Raw genomic sequence first — 25,087 nt, forward strand, 5'->3', positions numbered from 1 at the left:
GAAAGAAGTTGGTTTGGAAACATATTTAATATTTTTTGTGTTTACACTCAGTCTTTCAAACAGATGCAAGTAAAACACAGCAGAAAATAAATAATATCAAATACTAGCGGTCCTGTTGCTCTATTTTCACCTGTAAAGCAGGAGTGGGGTAGGCGGAGGTGTGCCCTGGTGCAGGTATGCCGCAGCGGTGAGTGGAAGAATCCGCGAGTTTCTCTGTGAATTTCACATTACGTCGTTGCGCACTCGGTGCTTGTTTAGGGTTTTTCTTCGCTGTAATGCTTCATCTCCTGCTTTGCGTTTCTTGGACACTGCTAGCATAATGGGCAGGTTTCTGATGGGGCTCCCACACAAACGCAAAGCACAGGATCAAGGATCATATGCTTCCAAACCACCTTTCTTCCAAACCAAAGACTATAAAATATGATGAAGCATATCTTGCCTTTGGCTTCAAATGAACAACAGCGGTGCCAGGTCGGGATCCCCGAAAGTATTTGTTTCCACTGCGTCGGGAGCATGCTCTGGGCTGTCCAAGTAATGGACAAACAGTATCCCACAATTCTTGATTTTTAGTTCACAAACACTTCCTATACTGAAATGTTGGCAATGTTAGCTCTTTATACAGTAAAGTTACAGTGGGATACAAATAATATCAGGCTGATCCTGCCACAATTTGTTCCCCCGGTTCAAATCACGGACAAACAGTATCTCACAGTTGTTTAATTTTTGGCAACCACTGCATTAAGGTATGCAGAAGACCATCTCTGAACACACAACATGTTGAAGTTACTCTGAAGCTACTCTGTTGGAGTAGGGATGCATCTAAAAGCTGCAGGACGGTAGCTCTCGAGGACTGGAGTTGGACACCCCTGTCTTATTCCAACAGAGCACTTTCACATCACGAATGTGCAACCAACAAATCTGCAGCAAGTGTGTGAGACTGTCATGTCAATGGGGAACAATAGCCTGGGAATGGTTCCAGCACCTTGTTGAATCGATGCCATAAAGCATTAAGACAGTTCTAAAGACAAAGAACTGTCTTAATGCATTACACACTCACTAACAAAGTGAGTGTGTAATGTTTTGTGCATTTTCAGTAAATGTTCTCGTCCTTGCATTCTTCCTTCTGAATAAAATATTTCCTTTTTACAGATGAACAGGGCATAAGATATTTCTATTAGCATCCTATCACACTCTCATACACCTGCCAACTTGCCTTCACCCACAGTCCACAATTTCCTGATCATCAGAGTGCCTTAGAGCTGGCAGGAATAAAGCTGATGTCAGTCATTTTACACTAAATCAAGGCATATTAGCTTCACACCTCTGCCTCACTGTCTTCTCATGCTTTTATACCTCTCAGCCATTGGGAACAATAATTAGTCCTTCATTAAGTCCTTGGAAATTCCGCTAATGGACTCAGCTATTCAGCTGACTTCATTTAGGCTGCAAATCTAGTGACAGTGGTTAAGGACAAAACTCCATGTCATGACTTCATCTGGCACCCGCTCAATTAATGCTGGAGTTGCAGCAGGAGTTAAGGAGGAGACCTCAATTGTTCTGCCTCCACTCGCGGCTCCTGCTGGAGTGTAAATGGAGGAAAAAGGAGGAAGCAGAGCGAAGTGATGATGGGTGGAAGTCGAGCCAATGTTTAGCATTTCCTGTGGGAGTCACATCAGATCCGCTCAAGCGGAGTGCAAACATCTTTCAGCATCTTCGCCAAGGAATCAGTGCAGCTGTGGACAGTGCATGTCTGACCCCGGAATAAAAATAAAACCACAAAAACACAGGCAACACTGTCTAATATGGTGAACCGGTGACCATCTGGAAAGCGCTACAGTTCAAATACAGGCCACGGATCGTGCAGCAGCACAGCCATATAATGACATTCCGTTTCAATCAATCTTGCAGCTTTGCTTTCACTGCAAAAGCATCCATCGCAGGGATTTCTTCGTTTTGCATGGATTTATATTCATGCCTGAATAATGAATGCATTATGACACATCTTGAGTACAGAAAAAGGTTTTTTACATGCACATACATTACTGTATTATACAAAGCCTGGGAGGTTTCATGAATATAGTTTTATTTTGAGATAATTGGATATACTTTGGATTCTGGTGGGTAATATGTGTGCGTTTTGTGTTATCATTAAGATCCCATAAATAAATCTTACAGGGTAATAGCCTGTTTCACTGGGGCCTGGACATTTACGTATTAACAGAATATGTTCTCTTTGAGCAAATAAAGTATCGGATTGTGTCAGGGTTACAGAAGAAGCATTAAAGGGGTGTTTTGCTTTGGACTGCCTCATTTGTAACCTTAATGATACTAGTCCAGAGTTGCCTGTCTTTCCTTTAACACATACAGAAAAAATGCAATCCTGTCTAGTCGATTTCTTTTTCTTCATTTTATTTGTTACAACATTATTTACCAATGTTACTATTTGATTCATTGCAGAATAGTTAGCCTAAGGCTTGTTTTCTTCCACTGTGACCAGGCAGGCCAACAATTAAAATGTCCACAGAGCGATACAACAACAGCAAGTGAGACGAAACTAACCAGACAAAACACACTCACACATACGCACTTTGTCGGCATCTTAAATGTATCAGACAAATTATAAGCAAGAATATTTGAATACCAGTCCAAACAAATATAACACAGGTCAATAAAGAGCCAAGCGTGGGCAGATTTTATAGTGATGATGTTAAATTGGCTTCTTTCCATTTTTTTTGAGCAAAGATTCTAGTGGTTTGCTTTGGCTTTTATTTTGTTGAGAAAGAGCCAAGTTACATTTAGTGGCTATTTTAATTTGACATGTTTCTTAAAATTTGCATTTGAGCCAGAGATATGTCAATTTAGAAACCACATCAATCTTCTCACCCTTAATTAAAAGCAACTTTACTGTCCTTTTGATAACATTAGTTAACTTCTTTAGCTCAGCACACATTATTAAATCTACTCCATGACACTATAACGGAAGGCAGAGTTTTCATAAGGAGGCCAGTTGGCTGACTACTTGTCCAGCAGACTATGTTATTACAAAAAATGTTGAGTTTTGATTTACAAGCGCAGATTAGCTCTGTGCTTATTACTGTCACGGTACTAGGTCTGCGATCCAGGATTTGTGTTTCTGTTCTGTTATTATAATCTTTGATTATTGTTGTTGGTTTTCTTTAGTTCTCAGTTACCTTAGTTCTTCCTCTCTTAGTGTTTATCCCAGCCTGTGTTTAATCTCTGTGTTTGTTCATCTCCTGTGTCTCCCCAGTCAGTCGTGTCTCCTTGACAAGTCCACGTCTCCGTGCCTGTCTCATACTTCTTGTTTTATTTTGATAGTCCTGTCCTGTGCTGTTCTCTCCTCCCGTGTCTTGTTCCCTTGCTATTCCTGTCCCTCTGTCCGTTGTTGCGTCATACCACTCCCATGTGCTCTGTGGTGTGTGTGTGTGTGTGTGTGTGTGTTTCCTCCATGTTCCTCGTCATCCTCGCTTCTAGTTTAAAGTTTCTAGTTTCCCAGTGTCTTAGTTCCTTGTCCTTAGTTTTTAGTTCTCTCGTTTTTGATTTTTGTTTCTAGTGTATTTTTTGCTACAGCACAATTAAAGCTGCCTCTTTGAGTGTGTGATGAGTCCTGCATTTGGGTCCACATCCTGCCTGCCACTCAGCAGATTGTGACAACTACAATTTTTGATCTTTCAATATCTACCCTGCCTCTCTGCACTTTTTTAGAATGTCAGTACGCAAATTTAGGCTTCGACAGCCAAAACGTTTCTCAACTAAACCCTAAAGATTATACATATACAGACATATTAGTAAGGGGGCCTAGCACTGATCATTGAGGAACACCTACTATGCTCAAGATGCATAAGTCTAAAGAAGTAAGTCAGCGAAATAGACAGTGTGAAAAGACGGTTTGAAGCTGAGATGGTTTACATGTAAAATGTCGTTAAAGAAAATTAAAATACTGGGAAACTCAAACTACACCTTTCCATAGTTTGTTTTTAAAGTAAGCACTTCATTTGAAGACAATTTTAATTGAATTTCCCTGTTACAGAGCCAAAGCATACGTGATGCAAACCCGAAATGCTGATATTAAGTTGTTCAAAGATGCCATGAACCAGGGCTTTCTACCTGGGGTTTTACTAGTATTTGAAATTTAGGAGTTGGCAGTTATTGTCTTGGTTTTGATTTCCATTCTTTCTTCAGAGCTTCTGGTTCTTCATGTTGTTTTCGGGCCATTCTGGTTTCACACTTTTTCATTAGTGTTCGGTTGCTCTTATGTTCCGGGTATATCCTCTGTTAGCACAGTTTGTTTTCTCACTGTTCCCTTTCCACGGTTCTTCACTTTTATCCATTCACTAAAGTTCTTGTCTCCGTGTCTCCTTGTTCCAGTTTTTGGTTTTTATTTGTTCTGTGCCTTGTTTCCCCAGCTGTGTCTGATTCCCCTGATTAGCCCTCGGTGTGTGCATTAGTGTATATATTGTTCTGCCATTCCTTCAGTTCATTCAGTTTGCCTTAAGATATATGGTGATGCATTTGTAAAAACATTTGTATGAGTAACTGCAGCATTTCTTGCAGTCATGGTTAAATTATGATCGGATAAGCCAGTAATCAAATTGAAACTTTTAGCTTCTCTTTCTATAGAACTATTACGTCTAACTAGGTATTCCAGAGCTTCACAATACTTGCTGAGGCTTTTATAAACTGAGCTGAAAGCAGCTTTACTGCAGAAAAGGCCTGAGCATGGAATCATGTTTCAGAGAAACACAGACATAATGGAGTTCCACAATGGAAAGCCAAAAAATGACTAATTGCTAAAGATAAACATGAGACCGTACGACTGATACAAACGCAACAAGGAAGCACTCGGTATATATTTAGTAATATTGTGTAGCAAGTTACAAATCTGTGGTTTTACATTTAGCTTTAATGAAAGTAGTTCATCTTTTACTTGAACTGTAAAAGCCTTAAGAACCTTATTTGAGCCTAAATACATTTATAGGAAACTCTCAATAAGACCATCAAAAGGGCTTTCCCCCCAAATAAGCATTTTTATAATATTTATGTTCCTCATAATCTTAAAAACAGCATAGTCATACATGTTGGTCCATTTTATATATTATTATCACACAGAAAGTGATCACTGAGTATAAGTTATTTATTGTTTTCTCTAATTAAGCAAGCACACTCACAGGCCACCTTGTTAGGTAAACCTCTTCAACTGCTCTTTAATATAACTAATAAACCAGATGACATTTAGGCATATAAAGTTCAGACTTAGCATTGGAATAGCAAAGAAAGACAATTTTGGTGACTTTGAACGTAGCATGGCACAAGATAGGCTGGTCTGAGTATTTCAGAAATTGCTCATTGGGATTTCCCCACACAGAAAACTCTCTGGGTTCTCTGGGTGAAAATGCCTTGTTGATCCCAGAGGTCAGAGGAGAATGGCTAGACTGCTAAAAGCTGTCAGAAAAGCAACACTAACTTAAATAACCACTAATTACAACCAGTATATGTAGAACACACATCAAACCTTGAAGGTGGTGGGCTACAAGCAGCAGAAGACAACACTGGGTGCACCTCCTGTCAGCTACGAACAGGAAACTGAGGCTAAGATTCGCGCAGCCTAATCAAAATTGGACAAAAACATTGCCTGGTCTGATGAGTCTTGACATGTGCTGCAACATTTTGATGATAGGCCCTGAATTTAGTATAAACAACATTAAAGCATGGGGCAACCTTGGTCTCTGAGGAGGGTTTCCAGCACCTTGGTGAATCTATGCTGCCAAGAATTAAGGCATCTATGAAAGCAAAACTTGGTCCTAAAACTTCTATGAGCCATTTGTAAGCTATCAAAATTCAACAAGACGCTTTTATGTTCAGCATCTCTCAGCAGCACACACAGGAAGGAACAAGATGTTGTGAAACTTACTGTCATTAGAACCTTGATTTTCATCCCAGGTACGCACGTAGTCATCCTGCAGAAAGAGGAAGAAAACACTACTTTACCATCTGCTGCCAAGACAACAGAGTCAGGTAATTCACAGTGAGTGCACAGTGTTGCTGATATTATAAAATACAGCATGAACACTGCTACACTCCACATCACAGTGGAGAAGTGATGTAGTTTACATTATCACTGGACACTGATTATAATGTGTACACTGGCATGATAATTAGCTAAGTGAGTCACACCAGAGACTGTGGCTGTACATTCTTTATGGAAATGAGCTCAACAAATCTGCACACTCTGCCTATATTCGAGACATATGGTATCAGGGGTGAGCTGCCTTTTAAATGCTCTGCCTTTTTACCCCTGTTTAATTAGAACATTAATCGCTCTAATTAAAATGGGCAAATTGAAAGAGATTTTGCAAAAAAGGGAGAAAAGATGGATGGTGAGGCAAAGATAAAGACACACAAAGAGACAAGGAAATTACTCATGAATGCAAAAGACACTGGACAAAAGGCGGCTATAAGAGAGCTGTACAAAAAGTGAAGAGAACTGACCTCTACCTCCTGGTGAAATGACAGCAAAAGGAGAGAAAAGAGTCGATATTAGTCAAGAAGAAAAGTGCAATTTTGGACAGAGCGTATTAAGCTGTATTCAAGACATCATGAGGACACAAAAAAGACTTTGTAAGTTCATTTTTAAATCTCTTAGAGCCTGATTTTATAATAATATATGTAACAAAGTCTTTTGTTGCTTAATTTGGTTTATTTACCACAAATTTAGAAGATCAGATCAGATTAGATTTGACGGAGAGAGACCCACCAACATTAGGAAAGTGGTTTCACCTTATCACTAAATGTAACTGAATGATGGCTGGTGCATAAAAACACACAATATTAAATTTTCCCAACACTGCTTCACCACAAACCTAAACAAGGTGAAAAAGGTGGAAAAGAAGGGTAATGAGTATCGTAAGAATACAAGGTGACAGATGTCTCAACCTGTAGTTGGTGGCACATATGACATTTCAGTTTTCTACCTGTTTCATCTTCAGGTTTGGGACACCTGTCAGTACTTTCCTGATGCAATTTATGTCCTGATATAAATACACAGTGGCAAACTGCATTAAAAATACAGTAAATTTTATACACTGAATCGCTGAAACAGAATGCCTCTACATTTTTATGGTATTAAACTGCATTTCTTTTCTGGCATGACTCATCAGAATATACATGTTTATTTGTGATTTACAATAATTGCATGACTGACTGACGTGTCACGGTTTAGCTACATACAGCAGCATTCCCTTTGTGGTGTAGTGCAAAGCTAATAGCTCAAAGAAATTGAATGACAGATAAAGATGCAAGAATATGAAGTGGTCCCTGGGTGTCTCTGGGTGACAGCTGCACTGAAAACCCCCTGTCATTGCTTTAGCCCCTCATAGTTTGCACGGAAGATGCTGACTGGTTTGCAAACACTTGCCAACTCCTCACCTAGCAGCAGCAGTGAAACGGAGCTTTTCTGCTGGTCTGCTGTTTTTAACGCTGTTAGCTGCTGTTAGCCTCTGTTAGCCAGTGTTAGTGAAACTTTCTTCTAAGTGGATCTAATATTGTTAGACTCTGCTGCTGAGTGAATAAACTCTAATACAATGTACGAATGTCAAACAAAACAAAACAAATGTTTATCAAAGGGAATGTTTTATTTTTTTGGATGCTTAAGCCTAACATTAGCTAGACTAACATTAGCTTATATCCAGCTACTGTTGCTGTTTTTAAGCCAGTTGTCTGGAGACGGGAAGATTGCATGTTTAACCTGTTAACAACAAGTAACTGTGACAATATTGGAGGTGAATAGTCATGTTAGAGCCCTTACTTCAGTTCAGGAGATGACGCTTCAGGTAATGAGGAAGAGGTGGAAATAAGGGAGGAGAGAGACATAATGACAAAGAGATGATGAAAATATAGATGTGCAGGTGTTAAATGGTCATATATAGTTTGAAGGAGCTATTTGTGATGCTTAAATTAAAAGTAACTTATAAGGTGTGCTACATATGAGGCCAGTCTCTAGCCATATAGATGTGATAAGGGGGAACTATTAGGCGGGCCACCATGGCAGCATCTACCTGCTCCTATGCATTTTTAATGGATTAATACTAAGTTTATGAGAATGCATCAATTTTCTAAATAACCTGAAGAAATTACTAACTGTACCTTTAAAAAATTGTTATTTAACATCTTGATTGACATGGGGAAAAATTAATTTTTAAAACACTTCAGCTTGTATTTTGGGGCTCTTCATCATCTGCCTGCAGGAGCTCCTACTTAGGATGGAGGATATGCAACATGTCTGACAGAAACCTCTGTGTCTGTCGGAGTACAGACTGCTCAGAAATGGACTGAACCAGATGCAACGGCTTAGATTTTGCCCGTACACATAAGCTGCCATAACCACAACGTCTCATACTTCATGAGTTGTCGTGTGTACTCCGAGACTTTCAGCCTGCGTAAAAAATAAAAAAAAATACAGCCTTTGCTGCAAAGGAAAACTCAAATTACCAGTGTGGTCATTCCAACTCAAAGGGTAATTTAGATGAATACCAAGATACCTAGAGGATTTAACTTGGCAGGTTATCACGAGGAAGTTGGTATGTGGAGGACACTGTTTGTGTTCATCTGGAGACAGCCAGCAACCTCCAGCCACCACTTGCCAATCAGCCAAGGAATACATATTTTTCCCCAGTGATCAGGGGATGCCGCTCATTCGCCAGTGGATCTTTAGTCCTGTGTGAATGAGCGCCATATTACTTTATGGCAAAAAGATTATACAGATTACAATAGGACTGCCAAAATAACAGTAAAATTCTGCAAAGCTTCTACTTTTGTGTACACACACAGTATGATAAGTTGTTGTCATTGTAGATTAGTTCAGGCACACGGTTAACCCTTTAAACCCTGACCTAATTTACCCTTTAAACCAGGGGAAGGAAACTCCAGGGCTCAAGGGCCGGTTTCCAGCAGGTTTTAGATGTGTCCTTGATCTAACACAGCTGATTTAAATTGCTATATGACCTCCTCAACATGTCTTGAAGTTCTCCAGAGGCCTGGTAATGAACTAATTATTTGATTCAGGTGTGTTGACCCAGGGTGAGATCCAAAACCTGCAGGACACCGGCCCTCGAGGCCTGGAGTTGCCCACTCTTGCTAAAAATGCTAACCGTCACCGGTGACGGGTTAGGGTTTAAAGGGTTAAAGAGTTTAATGTTAGCAAAACAAGTGTTTGGAGCATATTGCCATGTCTGAAATAATAAATATGAGTCATTTTAGGATATTTACAATCAGCCACCATCCCTCCTTAGCGATGACTGACTCATAACTGTAAACATTTACTGTACTGGGAGAACGTGCCAAACCGCTCCCCTGAAGGTGATATATCCCAACACAACATGCGAGAAAAGCAGCCGTCGTGAAAGCCAAGATCGTCTTTTTTGACCCTCACCACTGCAAGACAGAGAGGTAAGTATTTTCATCACTAGCAAAGGCTCCACTTGTGATTTAAAATCTACCCCAGTGCAGCTCAGATGCTCTGCTCATCCTCTGCTCGCTGCAGTGCCAAGCTTATTCCCCCTCCTTTGGTAACCTGGCTCGTGTCTAAATCTTAACTCAACACTACAGATGAGCTTTATGGACGATTGCTGGTTATGCAGTTTAACCTTGTCTGGTCTGATGGAGTCACACATTTAGAGTGTAGACATCAAAGAGTTTACAACCTGGGCATTAATCCGATGCCTCCCATGCCTCTCTTATTGATGCTACAGCTCCTGCATTATTTAGCAGCCTTTCTGTATTTGTGATTCTGCCAGGACTGATGAGGAAACTGTCCTGCTGCGCTGACAGGACTGGAAATCAATGATTTCATAGAAGAGAGACAGCAGAAAATGTATTCGGGGAAAATAAATTCTCCTGAGTGCAAACTGAAAGTGAGCATGAAACGTGGAACAAGACGACAAGTTTGGCACGCAGCGGAGAAATTACATCACCTCGAATATGATTCACAGACCAGTACTCTGATGAAAACACTGCTGGCTTTTACACAGAAGTGATTAGAGGTAGCAGGCAGCGAGAGATGAAAACACTCAGGTGCATCCAGGAGCTCTGTGATCTAACTGATAACATCAGAAAGATCTCCTCTTGTTAAACAGAGCGGGAAAGCTTACCCTCCACATCAAACACGGCAGAGTGTTCGTCCTGCTGCCGGGCTACAATACTGATTGACAGATCACAATCCCTCATATCTGTCGGGGGAGGATCACAACCCTGTGAGCCTGTCCACCGAAAGATTGGGTTCAACTCGGGAGGAACTGCACAGAGTCACAAAGATCTCTTGACAGACTGAGGTCGTGCTTGTTTGCTGGATTGAAAAGAACAAACAAGAAAGCGTTTGAAATGAATGTGGGGGTGTATGTCCCCCACACGTGTGACTGACAAGTGTTTTGGGGTAAATGTCAGCTGTCAGATGCACTCTGCTCGCCACGGTTATCCTGAGGGGTATGTTCATGGTAACTGCAGAGTGCATCACGGGCTCATCAGTAACAAAGGATACAGTAATAACACTCTCTGGGGGAGATGTGTACAAGCCTGGATGGAACTTTATTGACCTTTTGCTGCAATTTCTGTTAATATCGGCCTTCAGTGGATTCATCACATTCGTGCTAAACCTCACAGAGCTCTGGCATATCCACAACATCAAAAGAGACCAGGGGCCACACAATTCACACAATAACAAAATTATTTAAGCATGACAGCAGCCAAAACCCTTTTGTGAGGGAGGTGAAGTGCCTCAGAGCTGTTGCATACTAAACACAAACGTGTAAATGTGAGCCACTCGCAAACATATAATTTATGCTGATGCAAAATATTCATTTCTGTGTCCCTGTTTCCTGAAAAACAGCAGATGACTGTTTCTGGTTTAATCGTAGCAAGTAAGTACATGTCTAATTCTACAATGTCTAATTAAGGAAAAAAAAAAACTTCTTAATATTTGGCCTTGCACTGGTGATGCTTCATTTACAGCATCGTGTTCAATCTACGGCGTGCTGTAGCCTGATGTGGTCCATCCCAGAAATGTAACTACATTGCTGTGATAGCTCGGTTTGGTACTAATACGTGGTTTGAGTGCAGTATATTGATTATCACGAGGATAATACCTCAGTGAAACCAAATGTAATAGGCTGTAATTGTTGCTTATTGTGTTAATAAAACAGATTGTATTCTGCCCATAAAGACACAAGCCATTTATCATTCCCCTAGCCTTGACAACACATGTATTAAACTCAAGAATCAAAGTCCCTCCCTACTTCGTTTCAGTAAGAGTAACTGTTGTTTTGCAGGTAGCTCCAAGTGCAGGATGAACAAATCAGCTTCACTTGCGATGGTAGACCAATAGAGACCCACCAGTGCATGAATATATATACATCTGTAATGCCTAAGTATCAAATCAAATCAAATTTATTTATATAGCACATTTAAAGACCGAAGTACACCAAAGTGCTTTCCAGTAAACCAAGATACAGATAAAAATCACAATATAAAATATAAATTACGGATATAAAATATAAAATAATTACATAATCTAAATGCAGAGCCAGATGTAAGCACTAACTAGTATAATAATTTTTTGCACTTGCTGAAAAAAAAAATCGATGCTGATGCTTTTTCTTCAAGGCTAGTGAGGATGTGAACAGACTGCTACCTGGACCTGCAGGATCTTCACTCTTAAGCTTACTTTACACCAAGGTCATACTAATGTAACATAATCTTCCTTCAGAGTTCACAGACAGATGGGCTTCATGCCCAAAGTCAGAGGGACTGAAGGATGAGGGCACAAAGAAGCTCATAATGTACAATAAGAACTTCTGTCTGGTGGAAATAGTAATTAGCTAAGTGACAAGCAAAAAAAATCAACCCAGTTTCACCTTAAAATGCTGGAAAATGAGGCTTGCAGCGTCTAGTGCAATCTTTATAAGACATACTTATGCACTGATGTTTTATTTATTATCAATGAAATTTTTGTGGAAGCACACTGATATAAACTTGGTCGGGTAACAGCTGTACAACCCCCTCCAGATCTGCTAAATGCAATTATATTGCCTTGAGGTTGCTGAAGAAAACCTCAAGGCAATATAAATTTAATATATTATGCTACATACAGAACTGTACCACTCCCTCCTACCTCATAAAAACTTGCTTGTTGGTCACATGCTTCTCGGCTTTAGTTTACGGATCACATACCAGAGATGAAACAAAACCCCCTCAACATTATTCATATTCTATATCCTTTCTCCTGATCTTATGCGTGTTTGGTTACAGGGCATGAGAAGCAAGCCTGCAGATTCCTATCTCTGCATGCACCAAGCCAGGACTGCAAAGCAGAGGCAGAGCAGAGGCACGGCATCAAATGCTGAGAGGCTTGTGCGCTTACAGGACAGAGAGAGGCTTATGTAAGAGTGCTCCAAAGACCGGGTAAGTAAAAGAAGAAACAGAGTTTAGTACTTTTTGAGAATTCAATCAATGGTCAAAATGTGGGTGAGGGCAAGAGGGCAAAGTAATAATCTACAGCACTGTGCAAATGTATTGATCCACCTCTCATTTTGCTTCTGATGAGCCAAACTTTCTTGTATTTTTTTAAAAGTGGTCTGGAGCAATAGTTCTCCAGCCTTTTTGAAGGCCTTTCATAGTTTATCTTTGGACATTGGCTGCTTTTTTATTCATTTTCAGTTGAGACCTTGCATTTGCTCATTTTCAGATGAATGTTGTTTTTTGTTTGTTAAGCTGCTTAACACTGACCTGTTAGCTGAAAACCTGGCATATCTCAGCATGGTGTGCAGCGTGTCCTTAAAAGATTTAAGGAAACTGGACACGTTGAGGACAAAAGATTAGAGCGGTGAATCAAAATGGTTTATTATTTTAATTTATTTATTTTCTAATTATTTTCTGTGGGTTTTTTTAAGCTTTTAAGGTTTTGAAGATGCAAAATTGAAACCTGCATTTGTAGAGCAAGTCTCTGGATGTTTAGAGAAGCACCAACAGAACTAGTGCTATTTTAAAAATGTATTTTACAAGAGGGAGGCATCAAACCAAAAGACACAAATAGAAAACACTAGACAAAGAATGATTGGAGAGGTTTGAGTCAAGTCGTTTCCGTCTTGAGAACATTGAGGGTTTTCTTGTGCGAGCATTTGAGCAGCGCAAAGGTGCACAGATTTGTGTCTATATACAACTAATATCGAAGAAAAGCACAAAAAATATAGGCAGATGTGGACAGATTCTACCTCGAATAAACAGACATGACCCCCTTCCTTACTTTTTCCAGAATGAGTAATCACCTTCACTCTGCAAGTGGTGGATAAAAAGCATTCACTCACATCTGCACTAAACAGTGAGGTACTTCGCTAATATGGTCATTGTGCATTATACATAATTCTCATTCAAGAAAGGCTCTAATGTCACTCTTCACGCTTCACGGACAAATGACGTCAGAAATACTGTGAGAGCAAAGAATGGATAAAAGGTCAAATATAAAGCCTGACTGAAAACTGCATCTAATTAGACAAACGGTAAATTGTTTTTTCCATTTGAGTGAATAAACATTAAAATGTACAAAAAACCCCAACAAAACTAAAAGGACGGGCTACACTGAATTAAAAAAGACATTTTCATGCAGTTTTAATCATCCATGTTGTTTGGCAATACATGAAGCATAGACACAACAGGCATGCAGACATGCACAGATCCGGTTATGAAAAAACAAACAAAATGAAAATCACACTTAGTCCACGAAACCTCTGTGCACTCATGCCAGCCCTGTCCTCACTATCTATAAATAAAATCAGCCCTTGTGCCTTTCAGGGCCCTGTGGGGAATAAGAAAACAGTGTGCAATTCACAGGAGAATCCGGTGCGCACAGCAAGAAGCTTCACACTTTGCAGAAAACACAGAGCTCAACTGAAAAACAGGCTCATACGACAATGGAAAATCAATGAAGCTGCCTAGGTAAGGGTTTCAAAAGGGATAAGAATTGGCCGATGTTCTGAGACAGGGGAGTCTAAAACAGTGTAATCGGACAAGAGTCACACCCACGTTAACACAACAGGACTGAAACCTGGCTCATCTCATGTGAAAAGCAGATATGGGGGTCTATTAATTTCAGTCTTAGACCCTGCTAAAATTCACAAATTCCTATTTTGACTAAAATACTTTTTTTTTTTTTTAAATTCATACATATATTCCTTTTTCCTTGTTTGGGATACTGTTAAGAAATGTCAGTATATAAATATTCATAATCAGTAGGTAAGAGATAAGAATTTTAGCACCAAAGCTTCCTTGGTTCAGCTTGAAGTCTGCTTGAAGTTCCCTTTGCTGAAATGTTATCTTGAAACAAATGGGTCTTGTGACAAACAAGCTCTTCTTTTTGGTGTTTCAAATACTGACAGGCAGACAGATCAAGATATTCAGAAGCCCCCCCAAAATTCTTAATTTCCACCAGAGACTAACCTGAATTTTGGGGTGAATCTACGTGGACTCTGTGATCTAACCGCTGTCAACAGTTACGCCCATGTGGACTGTTTCAACAGCGATATGTTGCTGCATTTCTCGGGAGGTACACATCATGTTACGACGTAGGGTTATGACCTACCTAAAGCACAGAATTAACACAGACCCAATCAGTCAAAATCAAGTTCATTTTTATTTGGTTGTGAAGCGATAGGTCCTTAATTTCTCACATAAATAATGTCCACTTGGTGACTCACTGCTCAGTTAAGCTGATGTCATCTTACGTAAGAAGAATACTGCTTGGAAACTTAATCTGAACAAAAAGAATAAATTATGAAATGTCAAGTACTCATAGTCTCTATATTAAAGGTGGACGTAGCCCACCATCAGCCAGTAGTTTGTCGACTACAGTTTGAAGGCATCATGTCTGGCAACACAACCACTGTCATTGTTTTTTGGAGCCAGAAATGACCATACTGCTTTGTTCATTGTTTATCAAGAAAAAACTGGGCCTAATTAAAACATACCAGTTTGCCCTGCTTGACTTTTATTGTTTAATCTATGCTGACAGTCTCCTGCAATTTGCTGCACTCTTCCTGGATGTCTTCACCTTTCTGCACAAAAACTGTAAAACGTTATTACTTTTCTAGTTAAATAAATATTTAATATATTACTAAATATTTACTATTAGTTGAAAAGTGGTGGAGATTTTTTTAAACCATTCCTTTTTCCAATAATAATAATAATTATAATAATAATACTAATAACAACAATAAACACTATAAAATCACATCTAAACTCTATTCTTGTCAAACTGCACATAAATGATCAAAACAATGATAACAAATAAAAGTACCTTCCCAAATTATGTTATATTTGCCAATATTAATGCTGAAGATGACTAATCTTTTTTATTGAACTACTTTTAAAAACTTTTCTGTTTAATTCCTAGTAATGCACCCTATTCTATAAAATCACATTTCTTTATTAGCTACCATGCAAGGATTACATATCTCTGAAAAACAGGTCAGAAAAACAGGCCTTGACTTTGAAAAGTGTAATAAATATATTCATAATAAATAAAAGGACAGCTGAAATACAAGGCTTCGGGGCTGTGGGACATGGTTAAGTGTTTATATCTTCAGGGGGATTAATAAGAATATTCAGAAAAATGAAGGCGGTGTGTTGGCGAAACAGCTGGTTAGTACCAAGTTACTTCTAAGAGTTGCTAATTTAAAAGTGCTGGTTGACTTTAACTTGCATGTTTTATTAAATTAGATTAGATTTCTTTTCTCCATCATTGAAGCTTTCTTTGCTAATGCGCTAAAAGAATTATTACACTCCGTCTCCTCTACATCACATATGTTGGCCAAGATAGTTGGCAATATAACCACAGAAGGTAGTTTACTTACTAATGTTACCTCTGTTTCCACAAACGTACATATAGTAACTGATCTCAGTGCAGTGAAAGCATAGACAGTGGCAGCTTTATTCTGACTTTACAGACCATGCACAAACACCAAGAAAGAAGCTATTGGCCTCTCAGCTTGGCAAGCTCATGCCTCTGTTAAGGAGAAACTGAAATGCCCATGAAAGACACCCTAAGATTTCATTGGAATCAGTGTCAAACCTGCTTCTTGTGACAATAGACAGTTGTGGCAAAATGATCACAGTAATGTAAAGGATAAATGCAAAGAGGTAATGTATTGTCAGTCTTTAGATTGCACTGGGCAAGCACAGCTTGCCTTGCTTGTCCTGACAGAACTCCATTACTATACTGGGCTCAAGAGGGTGGAAAGCAAATTTTTCAGTTAAAGCTAGTCAGCTTGGTTTGTCATATTGATACAAATACCTGCTCATTATTCCTAGCCAAAATTATATTGTCTTTCCCTCAGTAAAAAAACAAAACCTGGCCTCAGACTTTTCGATCAGTCTCTTAATACAATTAACCTCACAGCAAGCCACATTATTTGTATCCATATAAAAAAAGGTCCTGTTCAGTGACTTAAATAACCACAGTACTTTCTCAGTATTCAAAAAATTAGTGCTTAAATACAATTAAACAGCTTATATAAAAAAAACATACCCAGCCCATACAGTTGTCATAAGGTGGGAAATTAACTAATCTTATGAGTGTATATTTGACTCATCAAAGCTCTTTTGCTCATTTGTTTTTAGTTTTAAAGACAGCAGTGTTATGAATGCTGCTTTATCAATTAAAACTTAAATCTGAAGGACCAGACTCGCCAACCTCCTTTCAAAACAAGAATCATAGCCCCATACACTGGATTTATATTTGCACATGACATATTTGCGTGTGTGTTTATGTTTTTCTCAGTTTGATTACAACAAACAGTTTTTCCTCTCAGGATTTCCCAGGTGCTAAAACATCTGGATACGTACAGTTATTTCTAACCACTTCTAACAATTTCTCCACAGCGCTAATCAAAATCCTTGGTATCCGCTCCTGTACCCACAGGGCCTGATCTCACACTGGCTGTGAATCAGCCTGGCTCAAGACCAACTGCATTTACTGTGGAGACAGCTACTGGCACTTAAAGTTATTGTTAGCTTTAAAGGGGGCAAAGTTAGATTTACTGAACCTGCTGTAAAGAACCTCAAAAGGCTCACTGGGTCTTAGATTGCTGCACTGTTGTTTTTCGAATGAGATTCATGAAACAAATTTATATATAGAACGTTGTTTTGCACCAGAATTCATATAAACATGTCAAACTGATATGCAATTAGAATTAATTTAGAGTGTTTTTCAGTTGATAATCCATCTTGCTCTATCCAGGTGTGGGTCAAGGGGGCAACAGTACAAAAAGAGATGCCCAGACCTCCTTGTGGCCAGGCATGGCTGCAGGGTTGGCCCCAAGTAACTATTTCCTGGCAGAGTAGCCATGTAACTCTATTTTCTATGATATCATCACTCGTGTCTGTCTTCTCACCCCCAGGAACAATTTGGCTTGGAACACCCTACGCTGCCCCTAACAACATATCACCTCTGACCATGCATAATCATGCGTGCTTGATATTTTAAGTCTAACCAAATCACAACTTAAATCACCTCAGAGAAAAACCAAACAACTCCAAAAAACAGTAAATGGGATCTTTACTAACTTTGTCGTTTACCTTCAGGACACTGGCAGTATCCCATAAAGAGCTCTTTATTGGTAGTTTTTGGGATATTAGGTGTTTCCTGCAGCAAGTTTGGCAAACAGACTCCCAAACTAGGTGTGGGAAATGCAGTAGAAGGTCACTTAGAAATCGAGGCAGGCAGGGATTGCTGGCAACTGGAAGGAAAATGGCTGTTTTAAAGCCCCAAGTGTTGTTAAGCAGGCATTAGTCACACCTGTATGAAGACTTCTGAATTGCGATGCACTTATTCCATTTTGTAAACAACTGAATCTTCCAAGAAATTTGAAATTAATCACCCTCTTAACTCTTTAGCAAATTTGTCTTTGTGACACCTGTTCCCTTCAGCTGTGGCTATTGTACCACTGTAGGAAGCAGCTGTAGCCTGGCACGATGAAAGGCTATTTCTTTTTTTTTTTCTTCTTCTACTCAATTACAGCCCACCTAGGCCTCTGGTAACCAGCCAAGACACCCCACAGTGCACCAGTACTCTATCTAAACTCTGAACAAGCAGACCCTCTCTCCCAAAACAGTTGGAGGCGATCAAGATGCACTCCGTGTGCGTTGCCTCAGAGCTTTGGATGCTTACAGCCTCGAGGAGAATCTGGTGAGCGATAAGCACCGACTCATGCCAGAACAAAGCATGACTAGATAGATTAATGGTTTTCTGATAAGCCGCTATCATCATTCATAGCATTAATGCATCAGTAGCAGTCTATTTTAACATCAGACAGCATGTGCAGTGGGAATAACAGACTGAGCGTCGGGCTAGCGATGATAATTTACTGTTTGTCTGGATAGCCTTTAATGGAGAGTTTGGCTCCAGCGTTACAGACGATTTATCCACAATCATTTCTGTATGCCATGGTGAAATAATAAAAGAAGCAACTGAGAGTGCGCCCACAGTTCTGCTGCACTGTAGCCAGATAAATGGCATGAGAGACTAAAAACAGACAGGTGAGAACAGGTAGTAAAGGTAAACCTGCTAGTGTTTTGGAGCAAAAGAATACAACATCACATCTCAATAAGAACTGTCAGAGTCTACTCCAAGTGCTTCCACCGTTCTGCATATTTAATTCACTGACATCGACGAGGGATCTGATGTTTTTATGCAGGCCGACGAGTTTCTGTTCATTAAAAATGAAGTGAATGGATAACAGGTGCAGGCAAGATTGCTACTGGGTGGTCCTGAAATGCCTGACTGGAGACGTGCATGTTTTTAAGATAAGGATTTAGGGCACAGACAGTGCAGGATAGGAAGGGGGAAAGCACAAAAATATATACAGTACACAGAAAAATCCAGTTTTAAACACTGAGCTATTTCTGACAAGTACATGCTGCCATGTTTGACTGAGGCTAACAATGTAGAGCATCCTTCGGTATGAAGTTGAATTGCTGACTCTTTGTTATCATCAATTTCTAGACACATATATATGTTCATATTACTTCAACAGAAATAAAGGACCAGAACAATTTCATGCCCGTGTGATTTCATGGACGCTATTATTTTTTACAAGGTAAGTTGAGAACAAAATGGAATCTACTGTTGATCTGCTTTAATAACATAAAAGTGGATCTGCAATACACAAAATTACAGCAGACTCCCATCATTTAGTACACTGTCTATACATAGTGCTGTGAAAAAGTATTTGGCCCTTTCCTGATCTTTCCTTGGGGGATATTTATCAGATTTAAATGTTTTAGATCATCAAACAAATTTTAGCCTTTGAAAAAGATAACCTGAGTTAAAATGATTTTTTTAGATGATTATTTCATTCATTAAGAGAGAAAAGCTATTCAAACCTGCTTGGCTCTGTGTGAAAAAAGTAATTGCGCGCTAAACCTAGTAACTGATTGTGCCATCCTTGGCAACAAGAACTGCAATCATGTGTTTGTGATAGCTGCCAATGAGTCTTTCCCATCACTGTGGAGGAACTTTGGCCCACTCGTCTTTGCAGTGTTGTTTTAATTCAGCCATACTGGAGGATTTTCAAATATAAATGGCTTGTTCAAGGTCACGCCAAAGATCAGATCAGACTTTGACTCGGTCACTCCATAACCTTCATTTGTTTTTGTTTTTTTAAGCCATTCAGAGGTGGGCTTACTGGTGTGTTCTAGATCATTTTCCTGTTACATAACCCGAATGTGTTTGAGATTCAGGGGACAGATTGATGGTCCGACATTCTTCTTCAGGATTTTTGTGTAAGAAAGCAAATTTCTTTGTTCCATCAGTCATCCTGAAACAGCAAAGCAGCCCCAGACCATCACATTACCACTATCATGTTTGACTGTTGGTATGATGCTCTTTTTATAAGATGCTGTTTTAGTTTTATGCCAGATGTAACGGGACTCAACCCTTCCAAAAAAGTTCCAGCTTTCGTCATGTCAGTTCATAGAATATTTCCCCCAAAGTCTTGGGTATCATCAAGATGTTTTTTGTAAAATGCGAGATGAGTCTTTGCAGTCTTTTTCATCAGCAGTGGTTTTCTCCTTGCCCAGTCTCTATCTTATTGTTGAATCATGAACTCTGACCTTAACTGAGACAAGTGAGTCATGCATTTCTTTAGATGCTCTTTTGTGACCTTCTGGATAAGTGGTTGATGTACTCTTGGAGTGACTTAGGTTGGACGGCGACTCCTGGCAAGGTTCACCGCCGTTCCAAGTTCTCTCCATTTGTGTACAAAGGCTGTGACCGTGTTCGGTGGAGTCCCAAAGCCTTAGAAATGTCTATGCAACCATTTCCACACTGACTGATGTCAGTGACTTGTTTCTCACCTGTTCTGGAGATTCTTTAGATTGTAGCATGTACATGTTGATTTTAGTCTGCTTCACTTTGTCCGACAAGTTCTATTTAGGGTATTTCTTAATTCAACAGGTCTGACAGTAATCAAGCCTGGGTGTGGTGAGTAAACTTTAACTCGGCTTTCAATATATGGTTAATCCCAGTTAATTAATAGTGTAACAAGATGGGGCAATTACTTTGGTAGGATTATGTTTGGATAGCTTTTTTCCCTTAAAAATTTCCTTTAATATTTACTCGAGTTGTCTTTGTCTGATATAAAAATGTAAAAAAAATGTCAATGTAACCCTTAATTGATTGTCATTTAAGCTAAAAAGTGACCAATTCTTCATAAAAATTGAAAAATTGACAAAAGTTGTTCATGTTTGAGGTAATGTAACAAATCTGCACCCAGTTACCATGATTGTCTTCCCTGTTCCCATGTTTGTCTTATAGTTTTTTCCAGGATTTGGTGCATTAGTGGAATGAAATGTTGAGTGCACCTGTCAGATTAAAGGATTGAAGGTATCCCATTCTATTATTTGTTGACTGTATCTGTTAAATCTATCTGCCTCGGATGCCAAATAGATTGAAGTGTGGGAGCCCTTTTTGTATTGGAAGTGAAAGAGCCTCTTATCCTGATCCTGCTTTTAAAAACCTGCAAAAGAATAAATATAAAATATTTACGGTGCATTTTCTGCACCCTATCTATTCAGTGTGTTTTTGTGGGGGGAGGTTTGGTGTGCATCTGTGTGCATTTCCGTACATGCCAAAGCAAGAGTGGAAGAGCTCCTCTTTCATGTTGTGCTGCTTTGATTATTGCTTTCCAGTGTTGGATTAATATTTAGCATTTGGCTCTCAGAGGACTGTGCAAGTGAATTTGCGTAATCTCAATACCTATAACTGTGTCATTGGCAGTCATTTATACACTAACCAAAATATTCCCAGGGACTGAACTGCTCCAGTTTTTGTCTTTTTTTAACTGAAAGACCATCATGGGGCAACTATTAAGAAAACCCCCCAGCGCTATTTGGTTGCGAAATCTGTATTTCAGCTGTGGACGTTTACAGTTTTAATTACTGAGAAACCCTAATAAAAGAATTTTCCATTTATTCCCACACCCTGAAGCAAGACTTGTGAGTGGATAGAGTCATCAAATCCCCAGTGATACGTGCTTCATCCAGAGACTGCAGTTGCTACAGCAGCAAGCTGAAATCAAAGCAGTTTCTACTGGCGATTCCCTCTGGATGTTCACTGGTTACTTCCTCTGATGTTTTCTCCTGTCATCATCATCATTAACAAAGACACCGCCATGCACACGGGCGTTAAGACTTCCCAAAATCAAGAGCACATCTGTATGGCTGTATGCATGCACGCATATGCACTAACACACTGAGACAATCACCTTCGAGAATAATGATCATGAAAGAGATTCAGTGTGTAAAAGTAGGGGCCGTTTGTGTTGCACAGCAGCTTTGATGTTAAATTAAGGGAAAAGGGGGCACAGAGAAAGTGACATCTTTATATTAGAAGCTCCATCGTTAAGCAAACTGTTTATATCTTGGGATACTCGTCAAATTCCTGTCATGTTTGTGAAAAGTGATGTTTCTGCATAGCTAATCACGAAGTGCCGAATTCATAATGACATCGCTGCTGTAACAAACATTCTGCATCAAATATGGAGCCACGACCAGTGAGTTATAATCCCACCATAATTCTGACTTAATCTTTCCGTGCCCACAATTTCATTACTTCCCTAAGTACAGTTCCAGAGGACGCACTCTTTAAGTAATCACAGTCAAACTAATCCGTCCCCGAGAGGGGATGCTGACAGTTTTCACACACGTTCACGTCCTCTCCGGGGACCACGACCCGTGTTTTAAGGAGGAGGATCAGAAATGACACCGCAATCTCTTCGGGAAAGGTTATTACTTCGAAAGGCTCATCTTTTCTTCCAGAACAGATAAGCCATTGTTCTCACAACAGATGCTCAAGCTGAAGCAAACCGCTCACATTTCAGATCCAATAATGATACCTATCATTCAGTGCAGTTACCACATAGGATCAATTAAAACCCAATTAACAGGAGTCATATGGAACCTAATCCAACTGCACTATTGCCCAAATCGTGTTGGGATCATTACTAATCATTTCACAGAGAAGCAAAGGAAGGCAAAACTATGGCTATGCAGCCCCAGACACGGCAATATATCACAGTGCTCTGAAAGCTTTAATCAATCCCTGCAGCCCAGTTTAGTGTGTTTAGTAGGTGAAAATGCTCATCAATCAATCACTGGCTCTGCTCTAATTGCTAAATTCCCTTGTTTGTGAAATCTCTTGGAACACGTCTGGTAGCACATCTGGGGCAACCAGTAGTCAGGTCAGTGTGATGGAATAGGTTTATGCCTCTGTGCAAGTGGGGCTGAAACTTAATTGCTTAGAATGAGCAAAAGGCTCATAAGCGAAAAGTAGGAAGAACAGCAGTCGATACACTATGGACTGTGCTTGCAAATGTGGCATTTTTTTCTTGGGCTCTATTGTGGAAGTTTACTGAATCAATATTTATAAAATTCAATATAATACACAATACCATGTTTTGTCACTTACATGTATTTCTCATTTCATTCTACTATAAAAGCCTTTCTGTGTAAAATAGATCTTATAGTGCTTAATTTTCTATGTTTTTTCACATTTTGAAACATTTATATGTGTTAAAACTGCCAGCACCAAGTTTCTGTGCTTTAACCCGCATCGAAAGTGTGTGATAATAACTATTAGGCTACACTTCCGAAATGTGGAGTGCGTGTTTCCCCATCAGCGCATCTCATACCGCATTACAGCGGATCTCCCAATCAACACTTACATCTCTGAAGCGATTCCAGTGCTTGATCTTGCGGCTGTACTGTGAAATGGTGGACAGCCACTGCTCGTCTTCCATGAAATTCCCCGTCTTTTCCGCCTCTTTGACGCTCTTCACTTCGGTTTGGAGGGTTGACCCCGCCAGCATCACCAGCGGGACGAGAAGGCACACGATATCCGTATTTCCCACCATGGTAGCGGACAAACAAAAACACCTCGCGCACACCGACTGTCGGCAGCAGGAGGAGGATACCGAGGCTGGACTGAAAGTACCACCTGATTAGCCTATAGGATGCGCCTTCTGCTCGAGGAGAGAGAGAGGGAGAGGGAGGGAGGGAGAGAGAGATTTTCAGGGTGTGTTTCCGTGAACACGCCACACATTTATTTGCATGTTCCTGGGTGCTGTTGGTGTTTACAAGCAACGAATTCAAATGTCACGTGACGCCATTCATTGACTCCTCTCCGCTCTGGGCTTTTTCAGGTGGGACACTTTGGTTTGTGGGGCAGGTAAATAAAGGCTATAATAATGTATTATTGACTCCTCAGTTAATTCTTTTAGGATTGTGAGGGAAACATATTTAGATCACCTTAATTTCTGATGAGATAAGTAAAACCTTCCACCTGAAAGGCTGGGATTAGACAGGTTTTAGTTTTTATTTGAGAAATTTTGGCATCGGGATAGTCGTAGATTGGATTTCCTTATCATTCCAGCTCATGTCTATGTTAAAAAAAGCCTTCAGTCAGTAAAAAGCCCACTCTGACACACACTCAGCCAGCAGTTCTGCTGCAGCACGGTAAGATGTCACCGCAACAGAGAAACCCTTTGCGACCCTTTATCTACAAAAGAGCTATGCAAATGTACTTAGCGATGTTAGTTTGGAAAAAGAATACCAACTGGGTCCACTTAGAGCTTTTCCAGAGGCTTCAATCATGTCACACGACTTTCATCAATGAATGCGGCTCTCTCTTGGTTGTCATGGAGATTAATCACTTGGCAGGGATGTTTTTGTTTTATTTACAATTTATTAATTTCAAATGAATCAAACTTTTCAGGTATCAACAGCAGCTATTAGGCGATTCACTTCACCCCCCCCCCCTTTTTTTCTAAAGTGACTGGATTTTTCTTTTTATTTATGCTTATCTTGTTAGTTATCCTTTATTCATCCAGATATATTCATCCAAAATAGTGTGCTTGAGATTAAGATATCTATTCCAAGAGAGACCATGGCGTTATTATTTATAATACATAATCAATTACTGTGGCTGTGGCATTTGTTGTAGTTGTTGAAAGTAAGGCTATGAATCTGCTCCGCATAATTCATTTAATTATCTAGTAAGTGCCTGCACTTACTCAGTTCAAGAGTACATTTGTTTACAAAGTTGAGACTTTATAATAAATACAGTACAATATGACATATAATATAAAGTTCGAATCCAATTGCATATAGACAAAACCTAATCATCTATTTAATATAAAATAGTAAATGTAAGTATTTTCAGAAGAATAACACAAGTATTTAGAAATTATCATTTGGTTTCATGGTCCAGCAGCTTGTATGAAAATTTAAAACAATTTAGGAGTGATAGATTACAGCTGCTGCCCAAACAGAGCCTTAAAAATCAATGAACCATAAAGATAATAAAATAAAATTTATTTGTACAGCACTTAATAAAACCAGCATTTACAAAGTGCTTCTCAAAAACACGCAATAAACAAAACAATAAACGTAATTTTTTTTAAAAGCCCCCTAGGAATAAATTATAAAAACAATTTTCCATATCAATTATAAAAAACCACACGAGACTCAAGTG

General features: G+C 39.4%; 1 protein-coding gene across 2 annotated transcripts in view; it reads right to left on the bottom strand.

Annotated features, from left to right (window-relative positions):
• spock2 (SPARC (osteonectin), cwcv and kazal like domains proteoglycan 2) overlaps positions 1 to 23,632 on the bottom strand; it is a 37,333-nt gene extending 13,701 nt beyond the window's left edge. The window contains exons 1-3 of one of the 2 annotated variants that reach the window (XM_005744779.2): positions 23,280 to 23,632; positions 6,508 to 6,516; positions 5,930 to 5,975 (exon numbers count right to left, since the gene is read on the bottom strand). In XM_005744779.2, the coding sequence (XP_005744836.1) occupies positions 5,930 to 5,975; positions 6,508 to 6,516; positions 23,280 to 23,468 (244 nt within the window). In that variant the 5' untranslated portion in view covers positions 23,469 to 23,632. The remainder of the gene's footprint in view (positions 1 to 5,929; positions 5,976 to 6,507; positions 6,517 to 23,279) is intronic. The other variant, XM_005744780.2, reaches the window with a different exon arrangement.
• Between the last annotated feature and the right edge of the window lie 1,455 nt (positions 23,633 to 25,087).

The sequence above is a fragment of the Pundamilia nyererei genome, unplaced genomic scaffold, assembly GCF_000239375.1.
Source record: "Pundamilia nyererei isolate P.nyererei 1_Seehausen unplaced genomic scaffold, PunNye1.0 scaffold00149, whole genome shotgun sequence".
Lineage (NCBI taxonomy): Eukaryota > Metazoa > Chordata > Actinopteri > Cichliformes > Cichlidae > Pundamilia > Pundamilia nyererei.